Below are 21,273 nucleotides of genomic sequence, written 5' to 3'. Positions count from 1 at the left end.
AAACAATCACATTTACTATGGCATCAAAAATAATAAAATACCTAGGAATAAACCTACCTAAGGAGACAAAAGACCTGTACTCCAGAAACTATAAGATGCTGATGAATGAAATCGAAGAAGACACAAATAGATGGAAAGATATACCATGTTCTTGGATTAGAAAAATCAGTATTGTCAAAATTACTACACTACCCCAGGCAACCTACAGATTCAGTACAATCCCTATCAAATTACCAAGGGCATTTTTCACAGAACTAGAACAAAAAAACCTTAAAATGTGTATGGAGACACAAAAGACCTAGAATAGCCAAAGTGATCTTGAGAAAGAAAAACAGCTGGAGAAAGCAGGCTCCCTGACTTCAGACTATACTCCAAAGCTACAGTAATCAAAATAGTATGGTACTGGCACAAAAACAGAGATATAGATCAACGGAACAGGATAGAAAGCCCAGAAATAAACCCACACACCTCACGCATCTATGGTCAATTTGTGACAAAGGAGGCAAGAATATACACTGGAGAAAAGACAGCTCTGTTCAATAAGTGGTGCTGGGAAAACTGGACATCTACATGTAAAAGAATGAAACTAGAACACTCCCTAACACCATACACAAAAATAAACTCAAAATGGATTAAAGACCTATACGTGACACTATAAAACTCCTAGACACTATAAAACTCCTAGAGGAAAACATAGGCAGAACCCTCTATGACGTAAATCCCAGCAATATCTTTTTCAATCCATCTCCCAGAATATTGGAAATAAAAACAAAAATAAACAAATGGGACCATTAAACTCAAAAGCTTTTCTACAACAAAGGAAACCATAAACAAAATGAAAAGACAACCCACAGATTGGGAGAAAATATTTGCAAATGATGTGACCGACAAGGGATTAGTCTCCAAAATTTGCCAGTATATCTTGACTGCAACCTCATGAATCTGAGCCAGAACCTCCCAGCTGAGCTGCTTCCAAATTTCTGATCCATATTACCTGTGGGAGATTATAAATGTTTACTGTTTTTGGCAACTACATTTTGAGGTAATTTGTTATTCAGCTATAGGTAATGTATAAACTGGCTTTTTTTGATGATATGATGATATGTATCCTTTGGGACCAAATTTTCTGAACATTTTTATACCCATCTCCAGATACACATATACAAGACCAAGTAGTGGACCAGGATGTAAGATTACTGGGTTGAAGATTATGAGAATGTTTAACCTGGATATCTTATGCCAATTTTTCTAACTGGTTGTATTAATTTATATTTTGATCAGCACTGTAAATAAAAGTCTCCATTATACCCAGTTCTTTTTAACTTTGGGTATTGTCACTTCTTAATATTTTCTAGCCTAGTGAGTGTAAAATAATATCTCTTTTGTAAATATCTAAATTGTATGTCCTGCCCCAACATCAAAACCGTAGTCTCCCATAATTTCCCCTAAAAAGTTTAAAGTTTTGCTTTTTGCATTTATTCTCTTAATCCATTCAAAATTGATATCTATCTATGGAATGAGGTGGGTATCTAATTTCAGTTTTTACAACGTAGTTAACCGGTTGTTCCACTTATTGAAAAGTTCACCCTTTGCTCAGTGATATGTCAGTGTCATCTGTGTCACATGAATCTGTTATGTGGGTCTGCTTTGGAGTTTTATTCTATTGGTCAACTTGCCTATTCTAGTACTAATCATATACTGTCTTAATTACCGTGATACCTGATGAGGCAGGTCTTCCTATCATATTTTTCTTTTTTAGGAGTGTCTTAGTTTTCTTGGCCGATGTTCTTCCATATAAAATTTTGAACTTGTTTTCAAGATTTGTGGAAAAACTCTTAGGTTTGAGTGGAATTATATTGAATCCATTTATCAATTAGAGAAAAATTTGATACTTTCACAGTATTGAGTCCTTCTGTCCATGAATATGGTATATCTCGTCATGCATTTCAGTCTTCTTTATTGTCTGTTAGTAACATTTTATCATTTTTTGCACATAGTTTTAACATAACTTTTGTTAGATCTATTCTTACTATGTAAATTATTTTTTGCTGTTAAAAATGATGTCTTTTAAAAAAAAAAACACAACTGTGCCTTATAACTGATTGTTGCTGGTATTTATAAATACACTTTATTTTTATATATAAATTGCTTTAGACATCTTGCTAAATTCTCTTTTTATTCCTAATGTAGAGATTCTTCTTATTTTTTTATTTTTGAAAATCTTATTTTTCGATTTTTTTGTTTTATATAATCATATCATCTGAAGGTAATGGTGACTTTGTTTTCCTATTTTCAATCCTTATACATTTTTATTTATTTTTTCATATCTTCTTATACTGGCTAGAACCTCCAAAAAACTTTGACTAGAAGTGGTAATAGTAAAGTGGTAATGAAGGGCATTCTTTCCTGATAAGTGATTTTAAAGAGAATGTTCCTAGTAATTTACCATGGAGAGTAATTTTACTGTAATTTTTTTGAACCTCTCTATCATGTTACGGACCTTCTTTTTTATTCCTAGTTTGCTATTACTTATCTTCCAAAAGTGAGTATTGAGTTTTATCAAATACTTTTCTGCAGGTATTGAAGTTATTATTGTTTTCATCCTTTATGTTAATTTAGTGAGTAACATTTGTAGATATGGTAATGTTTTGTAATGTACTTTCTGAGTTTAGTTATTCTCAACAGGAGAGTTCCTCAGAAAACTTAACTATAATGTTGGAAGTAAAGTCTAGTTGTAAAATTCTTTACTCTCATGATCATAGGAAAGGATTCTACTACTTTGTGCTTATGTAGACAATAGTAATGAAAGCCATCTGGCATACTGTGTTTAAGCATAGGTCTAATAATATAAATGGGTTATCATTCTACACAGTGTCCTTGTGCTGACAACTTTAGTGCCACAGAGTTAACTTCCTGTAATTAATAGTGTGGCTAAGTGATGGTTGTTTTAGTGGGGGAAAAATATTTTGTGGAAGCCAGGAGGGTTCAAAGCTCTTTGTTTTTGGAATAAGAGAATTTTGCTGCCTCAAATCCTTTGTTAATTTAGTCAAGTTACAATATGAATTGTGTTTATTGTTTTCTGTATAAAGTAAATAACCACTGTAACTAATACGGTAGTTTAGAAAGGTGATTTGAAGTTTCACATTTCTAATTCTCTTTATTTAACATCAGATATTTGTAGTATCACAGCAATAGAGAGTCTTCCCAAGTCTTTCTGAGTTCATCACCTGTTGGTCTCAGGATGTGGTCATTTTTGAAATATGGTACAGACATTAAATTCTAGAAAGTACTATCACTTCATAAAGAATTGGGAAAGTCTAGAAGCCAAAAAAAAAAAAAAATCATTCATTCTGAAGGCACTTAAGTGGTAACATTCCCAGTTGTTAACACATTTAAGTAAAGTCAGGCTTTACAGATATTTTCCCCTTAAATAAACAATAAGGAGTGCACTGTCAGTAGACACTGGATATGAGTGGTACTTAAATGCCTATTTGCAGTACAACTGTGGTCTCCACAAAGCTTAACTTTGCCATTAAACTTTATTGCTGGTGTTATTAGTATAGCTCACCAGGCATCAGAATAAATTGCTTGATTATATGCTCAAGTTTTTCCTTCATTTTTATTTTTCCCTATAGTATGTGGTACATTTCTAACTTTGAAGTCAGTTAGTATTATGTGTGGGATCAGTTGCAATAATAATAGTAATAATAATGCAATTATTACCAAATTTCAGTCCTTATTAGAAATTGGGTAAAATTGGGATACTCTTAGGTGGTATGTGGCCAAAGAATTAACAAATCATGACCAAAGTGAATCAGTGCTTCTGACCAGATTCTCACTGGAAGATGTATGTAAGGGATAGGGACAGGCCAGGGAGGCAAATTATCATTAACAGAGAATCCTCAATGCACAGAACTAGAACAAGCTAGACTAGAGTACTGTGGTTTACAAAAACTTTATATATAATGTTCACCTTTTATACCTAGGAAATAATGTATTTGCCCCCAGTGTCTAGATAGAGTAGGCCTAGATGGCTGCCAGCCTGGCTCTGGTGGAAGGGATGATAGGGACATTTGAAGAGAGAAGTTCTTTAAGTGAGTCTGCCTGAAGTCCACTTAACAATTTTTTTTTCATGGAAGGAAAAGAGAAGAATGAATGAAATGGTCAAGCCTCCTCCCTTTTGAGACTGTGCCTTGACCTTTGGCATGGTAGCTTTAAAGAAGAGATGGGAGAGAGAGAGCCACTTAATACACAGTGAGGAATACTGCTCCAGTGTAAACATATCTCTTTTGGACTATCGGAATCATCACCTCAAAAAGAAACTTAAGTACCCACTGGCAATCACTTCTCATTCTCTCCCCCACCCCAACTCCCCAAAACTGTTTATTAATCTGCTTTCTGTTTCAGTGGATTTGCCTGTTCTAGACATTTCATATAAATGGAATCATATGCTATGTGGTCTTTCTTTCGCTTATCATGTTTTCATTGTCGTTCATGTTGTAGCATATGTCACTACTTCATTCTTTTTTTTAATTAGTGAGTACTATTCTGTTATATGGATATATACCACATTTTGTGTATCCAGTTGTCACTTGATAGACATTTAAGTTGTTTCTGCTTTTTGGCAATTATGAATAATACTTCTGTAAACATTTATGTATAAGTTGTGGTATGGACATGTGTTTTCATTCCTCTTAGGTATGTAGCTGGAAGTGGAATTGCTGGGTCTTTTGGTAAATCTATGTTTAACATTTTGAGGAACTGCCAAACTGTTTTCGTGAGTGGCTACACCAGTTTACATTCCTTCTAACAATGGATGAGGGTTCCAGTTTCTCCACATTCTCACCAGCATTTGTTTTTCTCTTTCTTGTTGCTTACAGCCATGCTATAGGGTGTGAAGTGGTATCTTACTGTGGTTTTGATTTGCATTTTCATAATGACTAATGATGCTGAGCATATCTTTTTTGTGCTTTTTGGTCATTTGTATATCTTCTTTGGAGAGATGTGTATTCATATCCTTTGTCAGTTTTTAAAATTAGGTTGTCTTTTTATTGTTGAGTTGCTAGTGTTCTTTATATATTCAGGATATATAAAGTCTGGATATATAAAATCTTAGCATCAGAACTTTTTTTGTTTAATTTGCAGAAAAATCATTTAGAAAAGTACATTGTTGCAGCTTGGATTTTTCAGAAGCAGATGCTGAGACAAAATTTGGAGTGCAAGGTGTTTATTAGAGATCGAACCTCAACCAACCTGGCAGCGAGCTCTGGAGCAAATAGTGCCTGTCAGGCTTCTCCTGCATCAGGCTGAAATGGCTGGGCCTTTGTTTCCCCGCTTGGTTCAGTCAGCTCCTGAGGGTCAGTCAACCTGGGAAAGGCATGACCTTGAGTGAGGCAGTGCTTTGCATCTGAGGCTGACTCTTAAGTGGTGAACAGCTTGGGGCTGTTTGCTGAGTGTACTCCCTGCTACTGAGCAGCAAGTTCCCCTTGAAGGGGCATGGTGGGGGCAGAGAGCGGGTCATCTTAGTGTCTACAACATGCATATTATATTTTAAAATTCAGGTTGAACTTTGAGTTCACAAAGTTGAGCACAGATGCTTGTAAGAGTAGTTATGGAATGAGAAAATTTGGTTCACGGTTTGCAAATATGTTATTACTGTTATTTCATGGTATTGGCTACTTTTAAATCTTATGAAGATAGTTCTCCTGCTTGGTCAGTTTGGCCTGGAGGTATGTACATTCATAACATTAGCTATATTTTATTGTTCATGTTTACCATAGACTCTCTTAAGTAGCTAATGACATTTTAATTTGACCCCTATAAAAGATACTATTTGTTTGATATACTCTGTTTTTCTAAAATTTTGAGCATATCTCCTTTTTGAGAATTATTTTGTCCTCTGCCATAGCTCTGCTATTTCTGTTCCATATTATGAAAACTTCATAAAAGGCTACTTAAATTATTTTTTCTTTTGTGAGGCTTCAAAATTGAGGGTTATCTAAAGAATTGTCTTAGCCATGTTTAATTTCTTAGATTCAGTTTTAGCATTGTCTTGCAGATATTCTAAGGTTTTCACTCTAGCCTTGTTGAGTTTCTGTCTTTTTGCAAACCAGAAAGCAATATGAAACCTAACCAGATGACTACCAAGCTTGGAACCTGTTAAAAAGACACAGTAGTACAATATTAGTTTCTTCTAAAATCTTTGTATTTGATATTCCTTAACTTTTGACTCTTCCTTTTAGATGCTTGATTTGCCAAAGTACTGTGAGGAATGATGGGGAGTAATTTTTTTTTAATAGTTGTGTAACAAACTTGATGAGTAGTTTGTTTCAGTTTGTTTCCAGTTTAAGGATTACATTTTTTATTGATTTATTAAATTTTTTTATTATAGTACATTTGATTTACAATATTGTGTTAGTTTCAGGTGTGCAGCAAAATGATTCAGTTATATATATATATATATATATATATATTTTCAGATTATTTTCCATTAAAGGTTATTACAAGATATTGAATATAGTTTCCTATGCTATACAGTAAATCCTTGTCACTTATTTATTTTATGTAGTTTGTATTTGTTAATCCCATACTCCTAATTTATCCTTCCCCCCCTCCATTTCCCTTTTGGTAACTATAAATTTGTTTTCTATGTCTGTTTCTGTTTTGTATATCGATTCATTTGTTTTATTTTTTGATTCCACATATACGTGGTACCATATAATATTTCTTTCTCTGTCTAACTTGCGTCACTAAGTATAATATTCTGTAGGTCTATCCATGGTGCTGCAAATGGCAATATTTCATTCTTTTTTATGGCTGAGGAGTATTCTATTATGATGGGGAGTAATTTTTATCAATCTTCATTCTGAATAGCAAACCAAATAGGCTGAGACAATTTTGGTGGACAGCTTTTGTCTGTATATATGTAATCAACTGCCTCCAACTTGCCTAAACTCCAAATTGTAATACTCCCTGATGACATAAATTAGTACACAAGAGTGAAAACCTTTTGTAGGATAAAGAAACTGGAATTATTTTCCTAGTTGAAGTTGAGTAGTTTGACTCTATTAGCCAATTGTGGCAGTGACCTAATAAGATAATGGATGTGAAAGGACTTGGTGACTTTGTAACATGTGCATTTAGGAGACAGTTGGAATAGTGTTCTTTTTTGGACACAACTTTAATCTGAATGAAGGTAGGACTCACATACTTGAACTTTTCCAGACATACATTTTAATAAGATTAGACAAGATTATAAACAAATCATATTAAAAATTAATTTAAGTTCCACTATAATTATGTTCAATATAGTCTTGGAAACCCAAGTCAACTCAACAAGTACTTATTATGGGGCTTAATTGTTTATTCTAAGAATTCACCCAAATGATGCACATTGAAAGTTTCTCATTCCTATAAGCTGGATGATGAGAATATCCTTTTTGGCGTTTGAGCACATAGTAATTGGAACTAAATTATTTCTAATGTTATGTGGATTACTAATATTTATAAAGGAATTTATAGTTTGTAAAATGTTTTTGTCTACCTTTTTTCGTATAATCTTCATAATCACCCTGTAAAGGGAAGTGCTCTTATTTTCTTTGTTATTCCCATTACTTAGGTTAGAGAAGTTGTGACTTTCTCAAGATCACTCAGCCACTAGGTGGTGGAATTGAGGCTAAAAACCTGAATTTCTCATCCCAAACCTAAAACATCACTTTGCTTGAGAAACTAAGGAATTACTTTAGGTGTGTTTGGATTGCAACAAGATATTCCTACTCTGAGCTAAACCTTGACCCACATATAGATTACATTCTCTGTAGAAGCCACCATTTTCTATGCACTAAGAGCCCATATTACCCTGGGCCTTGTCTTCCATGTCTTCTTTAGCCTGATGCCCTTATTCTTCTTTAGCCTCTTCCCCAGTGTCCATATGTCTGTACACACACACACACACACACACACACTATCACACACCCTCTCTCTCCAAAACATACATTTTTCACACTATTGACTCAGAACTATAAACTGTCCAGGACTGTTATGAACTAACCTTTGCTGATGAGGAACTTCTGAGTAACATGCATATTTTAACTGTAATTTGGGTAGATGTTTTGGTTCTTCTTAAATCTCTGGTACCGGTTCAATTACTGTGTTTTTGATTGCAAGTAAGCTTTCATGAGCTGGATTTCAGAGCCTGACTTAGCGTAGATTCTTTGGGGGACCAAACCAGCTCCAGGGGTTCCAGGGACTTAACCCAATTTTACTCGTCCTGTGATATGTTTTGTACTTTCATCGTTGCATTCAGAATGTGAGGTGGAAAGGCCTTCTGTTGCAAAATAATCTATATCTAGGTCCTATTTAATACCTGCCTAAAAACAAACAGATGTAGGAAACTAAGGCTTCTGTGTATCTTTGTGTACATTTTATAAATGCTCATGCCATATTTTGAGCAAATAGGGCAAATAAGAAATATTCTACTGTTTCATGTTTTGAAATGCTCACTGGATAAAGATTACACATGACAAGTTATTTATAGCTTTATTTATACATGGTAGATTCTCTGTTGGAACCATAGAAAGGAAGAAGATATGATAATTGCTTTGTGTAGTTCGCAGAATGAAATCGCAAACTGAGATGTTTTGAATCTAGTTTATATTGTAACCATTTCTAGGAAACCATATTTAAACAGCAGTGGTTATCATGAAGTATACAGCATGTCAACTGTGTCGCAGTTCACATCAGTAAAAACCTTCCACCACTTTATTGCCTATAACCTAACCTCCATCAGATAATACTAAATAAAATATGTCGAGTGCACGTATTAATATATATATATCAAATGTATCAAATGGCTTGCTGGCTGCATTTGCAGTAGTGTTTATCTGTGGTCATGCATGTTATAACTCTGAATTTTTATGAGGAAAACTAAATTGAGAATTTATAATGTTCCTGATTTTGTTTCACCAGCTGTGCCACAGCCAAGGAAAATAACTCAAGAAGATAAAAATCTAACAGTGAATAAGAAGGCGATAGGCAATTTGCTTCATGCTTACCTGCTTTGTATCTGCTGCTATAAAGTTTAGGGTCAAAGATAGTAGTTAATAGTCTCCTAACTTATATATCATCACTTCAGTGAATTGCAACGTGTGTTTTTGGGTTGTCTTGTATAAAATAAGCATAATGATTTTTTAATTGATATTTGATCTTGGGAGTCTTGAAAATGATTCTTTAAAATGTGAATTGTATTTTTTCCCTATATCTCTTACTCATTTATTTGTGAATTTGACAAATATTCATTGAGCTCCACAATGTATCAGACATTGTGCTAGGGACAGTCATGATACCTGTCCTCATGAAGATCAAAGTCTTAAAGGGGGAATGTGTTATTAAACATTGTAGAGCAGTTAGAGCTTTTTTTCAAGTTTTATTGAGATATAATTGACATATAACATTATGTGCATTTAAGACATATAATGTGATGATTGGATTTATGTATGTTTTTCAAAATGATTACCACAGTAAGGTTAGTTAACACATCACCTCACATAGTTACTTTTTTTGTTTTGTTTTGTGGTGAGAACTTTTAAGACCTACTCTCTTAGCAACTTTCAAGTATACAGCACAGTATTGTTAACTTTAGTCACCATGCTGTACATTAGATCCACAGAATTTTAAAATATGAATCTTGAAAATGACTCTAGCATCAAAACTATTTTATAATTTCACCTTCAGTGAAACAATCACAATGAAATAATAATATAAATTGTTCTGTTTAGAAATTAGACAACTTGAGGCCAGTGAAAAATAACCTAACAGTTTACATTTAGAAGAAAACTCAATTGGCAGAGGGATAGAGTAAAAAAATGCAAGAAGTCTCCTATAGATAGTTAATTTGGTTTTGGAATTGTTAGCAAAGAGCACTGTATGGAATCTCTATCATTATGAACATTTCTATTTCATTTCTGCTACAGGATGGTAGATAATAAGGAGTTGCCGGTGAAACTTGTACACAAACTTGTGGGACTTGACAGATAAAACTAATTCCTGAATGTAAATAGATAACCCTTACAAATATTGCTTTTTTTTATAAGAGTGTTGTAATGATCAGTCTGGGTCTCATATATTTTATTTGTGGCAATTTGGTAGTTTCATTTGGTCATGAGAGAGTAAGCCCCACCCGGGCTGTGACCATGTTTTGCTCACCATTGCACCCTGGTGTCTTGCACATTGCCCACCCTATAGACAAAAAATATGTGTCTTGAAGGAATATAGACATATTTCATCCATGTAGAATTTACAGAGTTTTGAGTTACCTTATTCACAGAAGAAAAACAACAACTACTTCCATGCTAAGTGAAAATGCTTTCCCAGTCAAAAATAGTCTCATATTTTAGTTATTCCTAGGTTAGGAAACCTCACATTATTGAGAAGCAGTAATACCACTAGTAATAGCAATGATCAGCTGTACACACCTTCTGTAATATTACTTCTCAACCACTATTATATGAGCTACACTTTATAAATGAGGAATCTGAAGATTTTTGGATATTAAGTGACTTGTCCCTGGCCACAGAGCTGTTATTAAGTAGTGAAGCTAGGATACATTTACAACATTTAAAAAATATAAACCAACATGTGTTGGACACTTAATTACACATCAGGCACTATATTAAATGTTCTACATTTAACCTCATTGTAACACCATGAGGGAAACATGATTATCATTTACATTTTACATATGTGGAAAGTGAGGCTTAGAGAAGTTAAATAATTTGTCAAGGACACATGGCTAGTTAGTAGTAGAGCCAGAGGGCCCTTCCTCTTATACTACCCCACCTACAGTTAGAATTGAGATAAGGGCAGCATTGATTTATGACCCTGGGAATGTTCATGGTTTAAAAATATTATTTTAAGTATTATTATTATTATTTTAAAGCATTTCCTGCCGTACTCTGTTAATTATAAAAATGCCTCAGTTTTTAAAGATAATTGTACAATATACCTCTGAGTAGAAACTGAAGTTTGCTTTTTGGGTAGTAAGTAAATCAGTCAGAAGAATATTCAATCTTGTTTATCGCAGTTTTTATGTAATTTCCTTAAAGTATGGACTGACTGTTTTAATTTCATTTAATTTTTTTCCACTGTATGTGTTGCATTTTTTTCTTTTAAACTTTAGGAATAGTGTTTTGTTTTTTTTTCCCTGTTTGTGGGCACCCTGGGAGAAACTATTTATAGTTTAAAAGCCTTCCTTTTGGCCAAAGCAGAGCAGCATTAGATTTCAATAAATCGTAACTTTATATTACGATTGTTTACTGGAGTGCCATTTATAGAGTATGGCTTCCAGACATAGAATTTGACATAGTTTTTTTTTTAAAAGGGCTAATTTTTTCCCTTAAAGTTGTATTTTGAATTACACTAGAGGTAATTTATGGCTACCTTATGTATTTTTCTCCTTCTGCCTGTCTGCATGTCCCAGGAAAAAAATATTCTGACCTTGTACATGACATGCTGACAGTTCATTTTAAAAGAAATGTCAAGCTTTAGAAACTACATGGAGATATTTTTAAAAACATTAGATGATAGGGAACTATACCTAAATAGTAAGTTTAGCTCATTTCAGTTTAGCAGCATTAGGTATCTGTGTGTATAAGGTGTTGTGTTTGGTGTTATGAGAGACATCAAGATGACAAAAAGTTGATACCTTTATCCTGGGGCTTGTAATCTGTTAGGTGACCCAGACAAATACATAAATAACTATAATGCAAGGCAGGCTATGATAAGTACTACGGTATAGGCATCAACAAAAGTGCAGGGGGAAATCAGGATAGAGAGATTAATTCCAATTGGGAGGATCTAGGACGTTCTCATGGAGTAGGTAGGATTGAGTAGAGCTTAATTTATTGCTTTCATTCATTCTAGACTGTCTTCTGAAGATTGATGTCTATTTCCTTGAGCTCTTTAATTTTGTTGCCAATTTGGATAAGCATGGCACACATCCAGCAGGGAGGTCCAGATGAAAAAGAAAAGACAACAGCCCTCAAAGGTACATACTTAATTTGCTTTTTCAGGATATTTTCATTGTGCCTAATGAAGGTATAGGAATATTTAGGTGACCTTACATTCATTTCAATTCTAAAATAAGAATATCAGTACTTAATCTATTTGTAATTATTTGTATCCCATGACTACCTCAGTGTCTGAGATATAGTATGTACTCAGTAAATAAATCATAAAATCATGTGATTTTACAGATGTAAGAATTCTTAATGCTTTTCTTATTCCAGGTCATGTATTTAACGGTAAAACTAACACTAGTGGTCTCTTGAGTCAAGACTAGTGCCCTTACCATATTTTTGTTGTTTGAAATGTCATACTAGGTTAGGATAATGATCCTGTATTCTGTCTTTGTGTCATTAGCTCTAGGGATATTTTATGAGATTAAGAAAAGTGCGGGAAAAGCAGGTTGTGGTGGTGATGGTGGAAAGCAAGTGTTAAGTTTTCGATATATTAAATATTAAACTGAGATGCCACTTAAACATCAAGCTGGAGAAGTTGAGTGTAGAGTTTGGGAGGGCATTTGGGTTGGAGATAAAAGTTTTAGGAATCATTAGCATAGAGGTAATATTTAAAGTTATGGTCCTAATTGAGATCACCAGGGATGTCACTGTAGCCAGAAAGAGAAAAGGTCTGAAGATTGAACCGTGGGGCATCTCGATCTTAGGGTCAGGAAAATGAGGAAGAACTAGCAAAAGAGGCTTAAAGTGAATTTCTAGTAAGATAGGCTGAGAACGAGGAGCAAGAGAGAGATCCTGAACACATAGTGAAGAAAATGAGAGTAATTAATTTAGTAATGATTATAAACCAGCTTAGATGAGGACTGAGAATTTACTTTTGGATTTGACAGTGTAGAGGTTATTGATGGTCTTCACAAAGAGCTTTCAAGTGAATTGATGGAAATGAAAGTCGTATTGGAGAACTTCAGTAGAGAATGGGAAGAGAGGAATTGGAGACAGTTATAGACAACGCTATAGATGGTTTTACTGCATGTATGTATGCTGCTGAGAATGACTTGCACACTCAGAATAATGGTTAATTTAGGAAGGAGGATAAGGAATGTGTGTGTTTCCATCTAAATAAACTTGCTGTGTTTCCACTTAGATAGCTTTTGTGCATCTTCAACCTTACTTGATAATGCAAAAATTTGATCTCTCAAGTTGTGGTTCCAATTTACACTTCCACAAGCAGTATGTAAGCGATCAGATGGATTTTTCTGGACTTTAGAGTTAGTACAGTGACATTAAAAGAATATGGATAGGGTCTAAATATAGAACTATCTGGATTCAAACTCACGTTTTTCCCACTCACCATGAAACAAATTGCTTAACTTCTCTAAATCTTTTTCTTCATTGGTACAATAGGAATACAATGCTTAGCACACATGAGCTTGTAATGACTAATGAGGGAGTCAAATTGAAAATATTAGAAGATAAAATGGCAAATGCATAGTGAAGTGTATTTTAGAACAGATTGACAAACTGAATAAAACTTTGTCCCTAAAACAGTCCTATTTATCAGTTCTTTTTTTTTTAATGGATTATGGTTTTGATGTCATGTCTAAGAACTCTTTGCCTAGCCCTACTTTATGAAGATCTTCTCTTACGTTTTCTTCTAAAAGGTTTATAGTTTAGATTTTACATTTAAACTAATGATGCATTTTGAGTTAATTTTTATATAAGGTATCAGACTTAGGTCAAGGTTTTTTTTGTTTGTTTGTTTGTTTTGCCTATTGATGTCCAATTGTACCAGCACTATTTGTGAAAAAAACTGTGTTTCTGCTATTGAATTACTTCTTCACCTTTGTCAAAAATAAATTGGACATATTTCAGTGGGCTTATTTTGGAGTTCTCTATTTTGTTCCATGTGTCTGTGTCTATCTCTTCTCTAATTCATACTCTCTTGATTACTGAACTAAATGGTAAGTCTTAAAATTGACTAGAATGATTCTTCCCACTTCATTCTTATTCAGAATTGTTTGGCTTTTCTAGGTCCTTTGCCTTTCCATGTAAATTTTAAGAGTAAAATTGTCTATAACCACAAAAAGATAATTTACTGAGATTTTGATAGGAATTGTGTTTAAACCTATAGACGAATGTGAGAATTGACATCTTTACTATATTGAGGTTTCTAGTCCATGAACATGGAATGTCTGTCATTTATTTAGATATTTGAGTTCCTTCATTGACCCTTTGTAATTTTCATCATGTAAGTCTTACACATTTGTTACTAGATTTATACTTATTATATATATATATATATTTTTTTTGGCTGTGTTGGATCTTCATTGCTGCTTGCAGTCTTTCTCTAGTTGTGGCGAGTGGGGGCTACTCTTCATTGCAGTGTGTGGGCTTCTCCTTGCGGTGGCTTCTCTTGTTGTGGAGCACAGGCTCTAGGCGCGTGGGCTTCAGTAGTTGTGGTACTCAGGCTCAGTAGTTACGGCTCGCAGGCTCTAGAGCGCAGGCTCAGTAGTTGTGGCACACAGGCTTAGTTGCTCCGTGGCATGTGGGATCTTCCCAGACAAGGGCTCGAACCCGTGTCTCCTGCATTGGCAGGCAGATTCTTAACCACTGCGCCACCAGGGAAGTCCTTTATTATAATTTTTAGAGTGATTGTAAATGGTATTGTATTTTTAATTTCGGTTGTCACATGTTTACTGATAGTTTATGGAAATACAATGAAGTTTTGTGTGTTGATATTATATTCTGTGACTTTGCTGAAGTCGCTTATTAGTTCTTGGAGTTTTTTTTGGTAGATCCTTGGGGTTTTCTATGTAGACCATCATGTCATTTGCTAGTTGGAGAGTTTTACTTCTTCCCTTTCAGTCTTGCTTTTTTGCACTGGCTAAGACATCCAATGCTATGTTGAATAAGAATAAGGAGAATGGACATTCTTTCCTTGCTCACTAGGGGTAATAGTGAGTAGTGCCACTCCCATTTTCATCCCTTAATTTCTAGACCTGTGAATTCTGGCTGTGGGAGAAATAGCACTATATATTGGACACTGATTCAGAGTATATACAGCCTTCTAGAGAATCTTGTTCCAGCCCTGCAGGGTTCTGCCACCCAGCTGGCCCTGTAACTGAGTCTTCAAAAGGCAGTCCACCATTCTGTCAAACTAACTGCTTCAAGATGGTGGGGAGCATGCTAAGACCAGTGAGTTCCATGAGCATGGGCCCATTGCCACCCTTCTTTTGCTGTAGTGTGAGTTTCTTGATCAGAAACAATGTGGTGTGGAATACCATGATGGTGGATAAAGCCTTCTGTAAGTCCACGGATAGCAGATTTGGCTGAAGCATTGAGTTCAGGGACGGCCAGTCTGTATTCAGAGAAAGTATCTATTCCAGTAAGAACAAAATGCTGCCCCTTTCATGATGGAGGTGATCCAGTGTAATTAATCTGCCACCAAGTAGCTGGCTGATCACCCCAGGGAATGGTGCCATGTTGGGGACTAAATGTTGGTCTCTGCTGCTGGCACATTGGACACTCAGCCATGGCTGTAGCCAAGTTGGCTTTGGTGAGTGGATGTTCATATTACTGAGCCCCCATATGACCTCCATCCTTGCCACCATGGCCACTTTGTTCTTGAGCTCATTGAGTGATGACAGGTTTGGCTGGGGAAAGAGTTTGGTGTCCACAGAATGGATCACCCTGCACACTTGATTTTTAAAATATTCCTCTGTTGAGATTACCTTGCAGTGAGCATTCACTTGGGACACAAATATCTTCTCATCTTTTGCTCATTCAGGGAGGTCTATCCACATACCTCTTCTCCAGATTTCCTTGTCACCAATTTTCTAGTCGTGTTCCTTCCAAGTCCCTGACCATCCAGGCAAACAATTGGCCACAGCCCGTGAATCATTATATAATCACATGTCTGGCCATATCTCTTTCTGAAGAAATGGAACAGAACAGCCAGGTGCACTGCTCTCAGTTCTGCTCACTGGGAAGATTTCTCTTCACCACTGTCATTTAGGGATATCCCCAAAAGGGGCTCTAATGCTTCAGCTGTCCACTTTTGGGTGGTGTCTGAATATCACACAGAGCCATCTATAAACCAGACTCGAGTTTTTTCTTCTTCTGTCAACTGATGAGGGCTTACGTGCACACTGATGGATAGAAGGCTGTGTAGCAGCAGTAGAGACCATAGGCATTTGGGCCACTTCTTCATGTAACTTACTTTTGTCTTCAGGGCCTACTCAGTCCTGATCACATACATACCACTTCCATTTGATGATGGAATGCTATTGTACACACCCAACTTTATGACTTGGTGGGTCAGTTAACACCTAGTTCATGATGGATAGCTACATGGTAAGTTGGTAGCCCATGGTTAAGTGTTCAGTCTCTACTCAGGCCCAGTAGCAGGCCAAGAGGTATTTCTCAAAAGGAGAGTAGTTACCTGCAGTGGATAGCAAGGCTTTGCTCCAAAATCCTCAGAGCCTGTGCTGTGAAGGCAGAAGACTGATGTCCTAGCTTGAAGACAGTCATACAGAGAGTGGGAATTCTGTCTTACTCACTACTCACCTTCTATTCAGGCCTTCAGTGGATTGGATGAGGTTCATCCGTATTGGAGGTGGGGGGCAATCTGCTTTACTCAGTCTACAGTTCCAAATGTTAATCTCATCCAGAAACACTTTCACAGACACACTCAGAATAATGTTTAACCAAATATGTGGGCACCCAGTCAAGTTGACACATAAAATTAACCATCACACCATTCATCTGTCTATGGAAACTGGTTGCTCACGCCTTTTGGCTGCTGTGAATAATGCTGCTGTGAACAGGGGTGTACAAATATCTGAGTCTTTGTTTTCAGTTCTTTTGGGTATAAAATGGTATTTTTATCCAGTTACTGCATATGCTTTGTTGAAGTTTAGAATTCTAGTTGCTAAATCACTTTAATCACCAGAGGCATGTTTTAGAAAAAACAGTTGTGTTACATCTGATGTGTACTTAGGTTATAAGAATTCAGTTGTACTGTGTTTTATAGGCGATTGAAGGGATTTTCAATGGAAATGTTTTATTATACTTGAGTTTTGCCTAATCTACTGCCTTTGGAACCCAGTCTCTGTAAAATGCAGTTACATAGCATTGTTTTCCTTTTACAAAGCAGGAAAGTAATTTCTGACAGTTTCTTTCTACGTGTCTTCTCAATGCTAATGAAATTTTTAAAAATCTATATCTAGTTCTGTAGTTGACAGAGGAGAAGTTTGAGGAATGCGTATTTGTTTAGTTGTTCATTTTATCATTCAAAGGAACATTTTGGTCAAAGCCAGAGCATATTTCTGTATTCAGAAGAGTTTATTCTTTTTATAAGGTAATGAAGAGAGGGGGTACACCATTTTAGAGTTTATACAGCACATAGAATAAAAGTATGGGGATTTTGAAAGAGTACTGAGTTAGGTATTGGGGAATAAATTTATTTTATTAACCCCACTTTACTATTAAGGTCTAATTTTGGGCAGGCCATTTTACCTCTCTGAGCTTATTTCCTTGTCTCAAAGACAGTGAAGATGATAACACATGCTACTACTTTATAGGGCTGTGATGATCAAGTGAGGAAAAGTATGTGAAGTCTTTAAAATGATATATAGATGTTAGATGGCATTTTATGATCTGAGCTGATAGAAAGAGAAAATGGATATTAGACATAATACATCTGCTTATGTATTGGACGGTTTTTGTGTGTCTGATTAAAAGGTTTCTAAGTTTTGAACTGTGGAAGATGACTGTGAAGTAAAGGAATTCAATTCATTGGAAGGAGAGAAGTGAGAATCTTCAAGCCAGTTTTTGATATTAAAAATCTTCTATTTTACTCTGTTTTGCAAAGATTTACATGTTGTTCAGAACTTTACTAATGAATCAGAAATTTGTCAGCATGTATCTCTTGGGCCCAGTATGCATACTTTGTGACATTTTTTATTTTACTAGACAATTTGCAAACCTTTTTTTATAAACATGTTTGTATGTTGAAAATGGTACAGTTTTGTGTGAGTTGAGGTTTATTTGATACAGCAGTTTGAAGAGTTTTAAACAATGACTTTTTTTTTTTATTTACAAGTTTTTTGATGTCTTATCTTTGTGTCCTACGGAGAGAGACTAGAGACTGTAGGTAGACAAACTATTTTTTCCTCTAGCATATTTTTATGATCTGTACAGATGGATTTGTTATATCTCTGTAAGTGAGAGACAGAAATAAAGTGTTAACTCTGAGGTTCTTCTTTTGTTTAAAGGAAAGCGGGGACTGGTTTGCTATACTGTGTATCCGAGGAGCTCTTTCTCTTAGGGAACTTGAGTTAGATTGAAAAAAATCTCAAAATCTAAACTTAAAAAACAAAACAAAACGCATCTTTTGGGAACTAAATAAATTTGAAGTTTATCTTTAATTTTTCCGAGTTTCCATATGACACTAAGATGACATATAGTAAGAATTTTTGCCTCATCCCATGATGATAGCCTAAAAGAGATCATTAAATACTGTCTACAGACTGATTTTAGGGCTGGGGCAGGGAAACTACGAGATAAGCCTGCAGCACCTTGTAGTAACAGGAAGTAAGGAAATGCTCAAAAAATAAAAAGATGAGACTGAGGAGCCATGACGACCATATGCAGTGTGGTGTCCTGGATGGAATCCTGGAACAGCAAATGGACATAAATGAAAAACTGATGAATAATATCTGGGCTTAGTTAACAGTAACGTGCCAACATTGGTTTCTTCATTTTGACAAATGTAGCCTTGTAAGGTAGGATGTTAACAATAGGGGAAACTGTGTGCAGACACTATCTGTACTATCTTTCAACTTTTCTGTAAATCTAAAAAGATTCAAAAATAAAATGTTTATTTACAAAATCTTGTTGACAGTTTTTTTTTTATTATGTATAATCAAATGATGTGAAGAATAAAAACTGTTTTGTGTTAGCCAGTTTTCTCCAGTTAGCATGTTTTAGTTTAATATTATGATCTTCCCCTCTAAAAGAATAATATGGTGTATTACCATTATTTTTGTTTTTAAGTTCCCTTATTCATAGTAGTTTCATTTATATATAAGATTTAGTGACCTTTTAAAAGTCATATTAACATCTGAAACTTTTAAAATGATAGAAGGAGGTTAATAAGGTACAAATTAATAGCTGTATATTTTGAAGGGAAGAAGTTAATAATTTACCATAGTGGTACATAGGATCTAGGTTGTGATTGTTTTGAGAATTATGGTTTTGAAAGTGCTTATGTTATATTGATACTGTACCTCATCATAATATAGCACTTTGGGAACTTAAAAATTTAATAAACTTATCAGTTAAGGCAACACATAAAAAATAATCTAATAGAACAAAAGAATACTTAAAATAATTTAAAATATAATCTTTGTTATTAACTATGAAAATGAATATAAATACATTTCATGTAATTTCTTTTCTAGATTTATTATCTAGGATAGATTTGGATGAACTAATGAAAAAAGATGAACCACCTCTTGATTTTCCTGATACACTGGAAGGATTTGAATATGCTTTTAATGAAAGTAAGTGGTGTATGCTATATGCAAGATTTGTTTAACAATGCTAATAGAATCATAGGGCAGATATTATTTACTACTTTTATTTGCCAGCTAGAAGGTTATATGTGTTTCTTTTGAGAAATAATGTCTTATCCTTCCATGATGAAGTTCTTCAGTCAAGTAAAAGAACCAAGTAATAATTTCCCATAGTTGTCAAGTCACTTAAACCAACGAACGTGAATTTGATTCAACTTATGTATTTTCAGTCTTGAGGGTTCAGCTCCCTTGTATCCAGCTGGAACTCCCAATTAAATTATGTAGAAAGATGCTACTATTTCATGTTATTTAAAATGAAATGACTGGCAATAATTATCTGTGACAATATTTTAAAGCATAATACTCAATTCCATGATCGTTTTAGGCAACATCCTTATTGTAAAGTTTGTTAATTAAGTTCTGAATAAAATAAGCTTTGCACTTGGGATTTGGAATAACATACCATAGATTGCAAGGATGTTTCTGGAACAAAGCACAATGAAACTCTGGATTAATAACATTGTAATACTTGAAGGATAATGTTATTACAGGCCAGGTAGCATTTGAATTGCAGCTTTCTACTTGTTGCGCTGCATTAACTAAATTGGTGATCTGTCATCACTGTTTTTTCAAACTTTTACATACAGTTATTTTATTCTGTTCACATTGATGATTGTCATACAACATACAAAAAGTACAAAAACCTAATTCATTTTCTAATACCAGGTCAGAGCCAAGTTGCAAAAGAGGACTGTACAGTAAGTTACAAGAAGAGTTCAGGTGTCCTGTACAAATCACGCTGCCTGTCGCATGATGTATTTAAAGCTGTACATATTGCCACAGGAGAATGTCTTGTCTTTGCAGCGTCCATACAGTTCCTGCCGATGAGACCTCCTTAGATTGATGTGTCTGTACAATATCAATTATAGGTGTTAGAACTTATAGTGACAGTCTCTGTGTACTAGAATATTAAGTGAGTTTAAACAGAGCATATTAGAAACTTTGATCTCTTTTCTGATACTAATTTTCATGTTTTTTAATTAAGGATATCTTATGGCAAAGTGTGTGTGAGTAGTACTATTTTGTTTTTAAAAGAAATTTTATAATTTAATTAACAGAGTCAAAATTGCTCTGAGACTAATGTTGCCTCTGTCCCTCTGAAACAATTACCAGACCCCTCTTTCAGAACAGGGATTGGGGGAGTGTGTTGGTAGTGCGGGTAAATCATAGAACTATGTTTGCTTTGTGGCTAGAGGATATCAGTTTTCATTGAAGTCTATCTTTCATCTTCCTTGAACATTTCTTAAAGGGAGTGAAAAACAAAGAAGCAATACACTTTTCTCTCTCACTTTCCTATCAGATACATTCATACACACATCTTTGCTTACATTTTTATACCCTTGCATGCACATGCTCTGTACTTACACACTTTCAGACACACCTACACCTTTGCACATGCATGTGTACTTCTTACACATGAATGCATATGGACCCTTGCACACACCTATCATTTATTTTTTAAATATCCTGGACATTGTCTTGCATAAATATAGACTTAACAGTATGAGGCAAAGATTCTTGCATTCCAAGGAGAGAATGTTACTTTTATGGATCTTATTTTTAGCATGATATAGTTCAGGGTTGAATTCAGGGTGAATGGTGAGTATTTTTTGAAAGAGGTG

The 21,273-nt window shown here is 34.8% G+C and overlaps 1 protein-coding gene across 3 annotated transcripts in view; it reads left to right on the top strand.

Annotated features, from left to right (window-relative positions):
* Positions 1-21,273, top strand: part of ARB2A (ARB2 cotranscriptional regulator A) — a 418,857-nt gene that overhangs the window by 20,741 nt on the left and 376,843 nt on the right. For 2 of the 3 annotated variants that reach the window (XM_068535637.1, XM_068535639.1), the window contains exons 2-3: positions 11,920-12,043; positions 19,478-19,579. In XM_068535637.1, the coding sequence (XP_068391738.1) occupies positions 11,938-12,043; positions 19,478-19,579 (208 nt within the window). In that variant the 5' untranslated portion in view covers positions 11,920-11,937. The remainder of the gene's footprint in view (positions 1-11,919; positions 12,044-19,477; positions 19,580-21,273) is intronic. The other variant, XM_068535638.1, reaches the window with a different exon arrangement.

Source organism: Eschrichtius robustus, chromosome 2 (genome assembly GCF_028021215.1).
Source record: "Eschrichtius robustus isolate mEscRob2 chromosome 2, mEscRob2.pri, whole genome shotgun sequence".
NCBI lineage: Eukaryota > Metazoa > Chordata > Mammalia > Artiodactyla > Eschrichtiidae > Eschrichtius > Eschrichtius robustus.
Note: the sequence above shows the minus strand (reverse complement) of the source record. Positions and strands in the feature narration are given on the sequence as shown.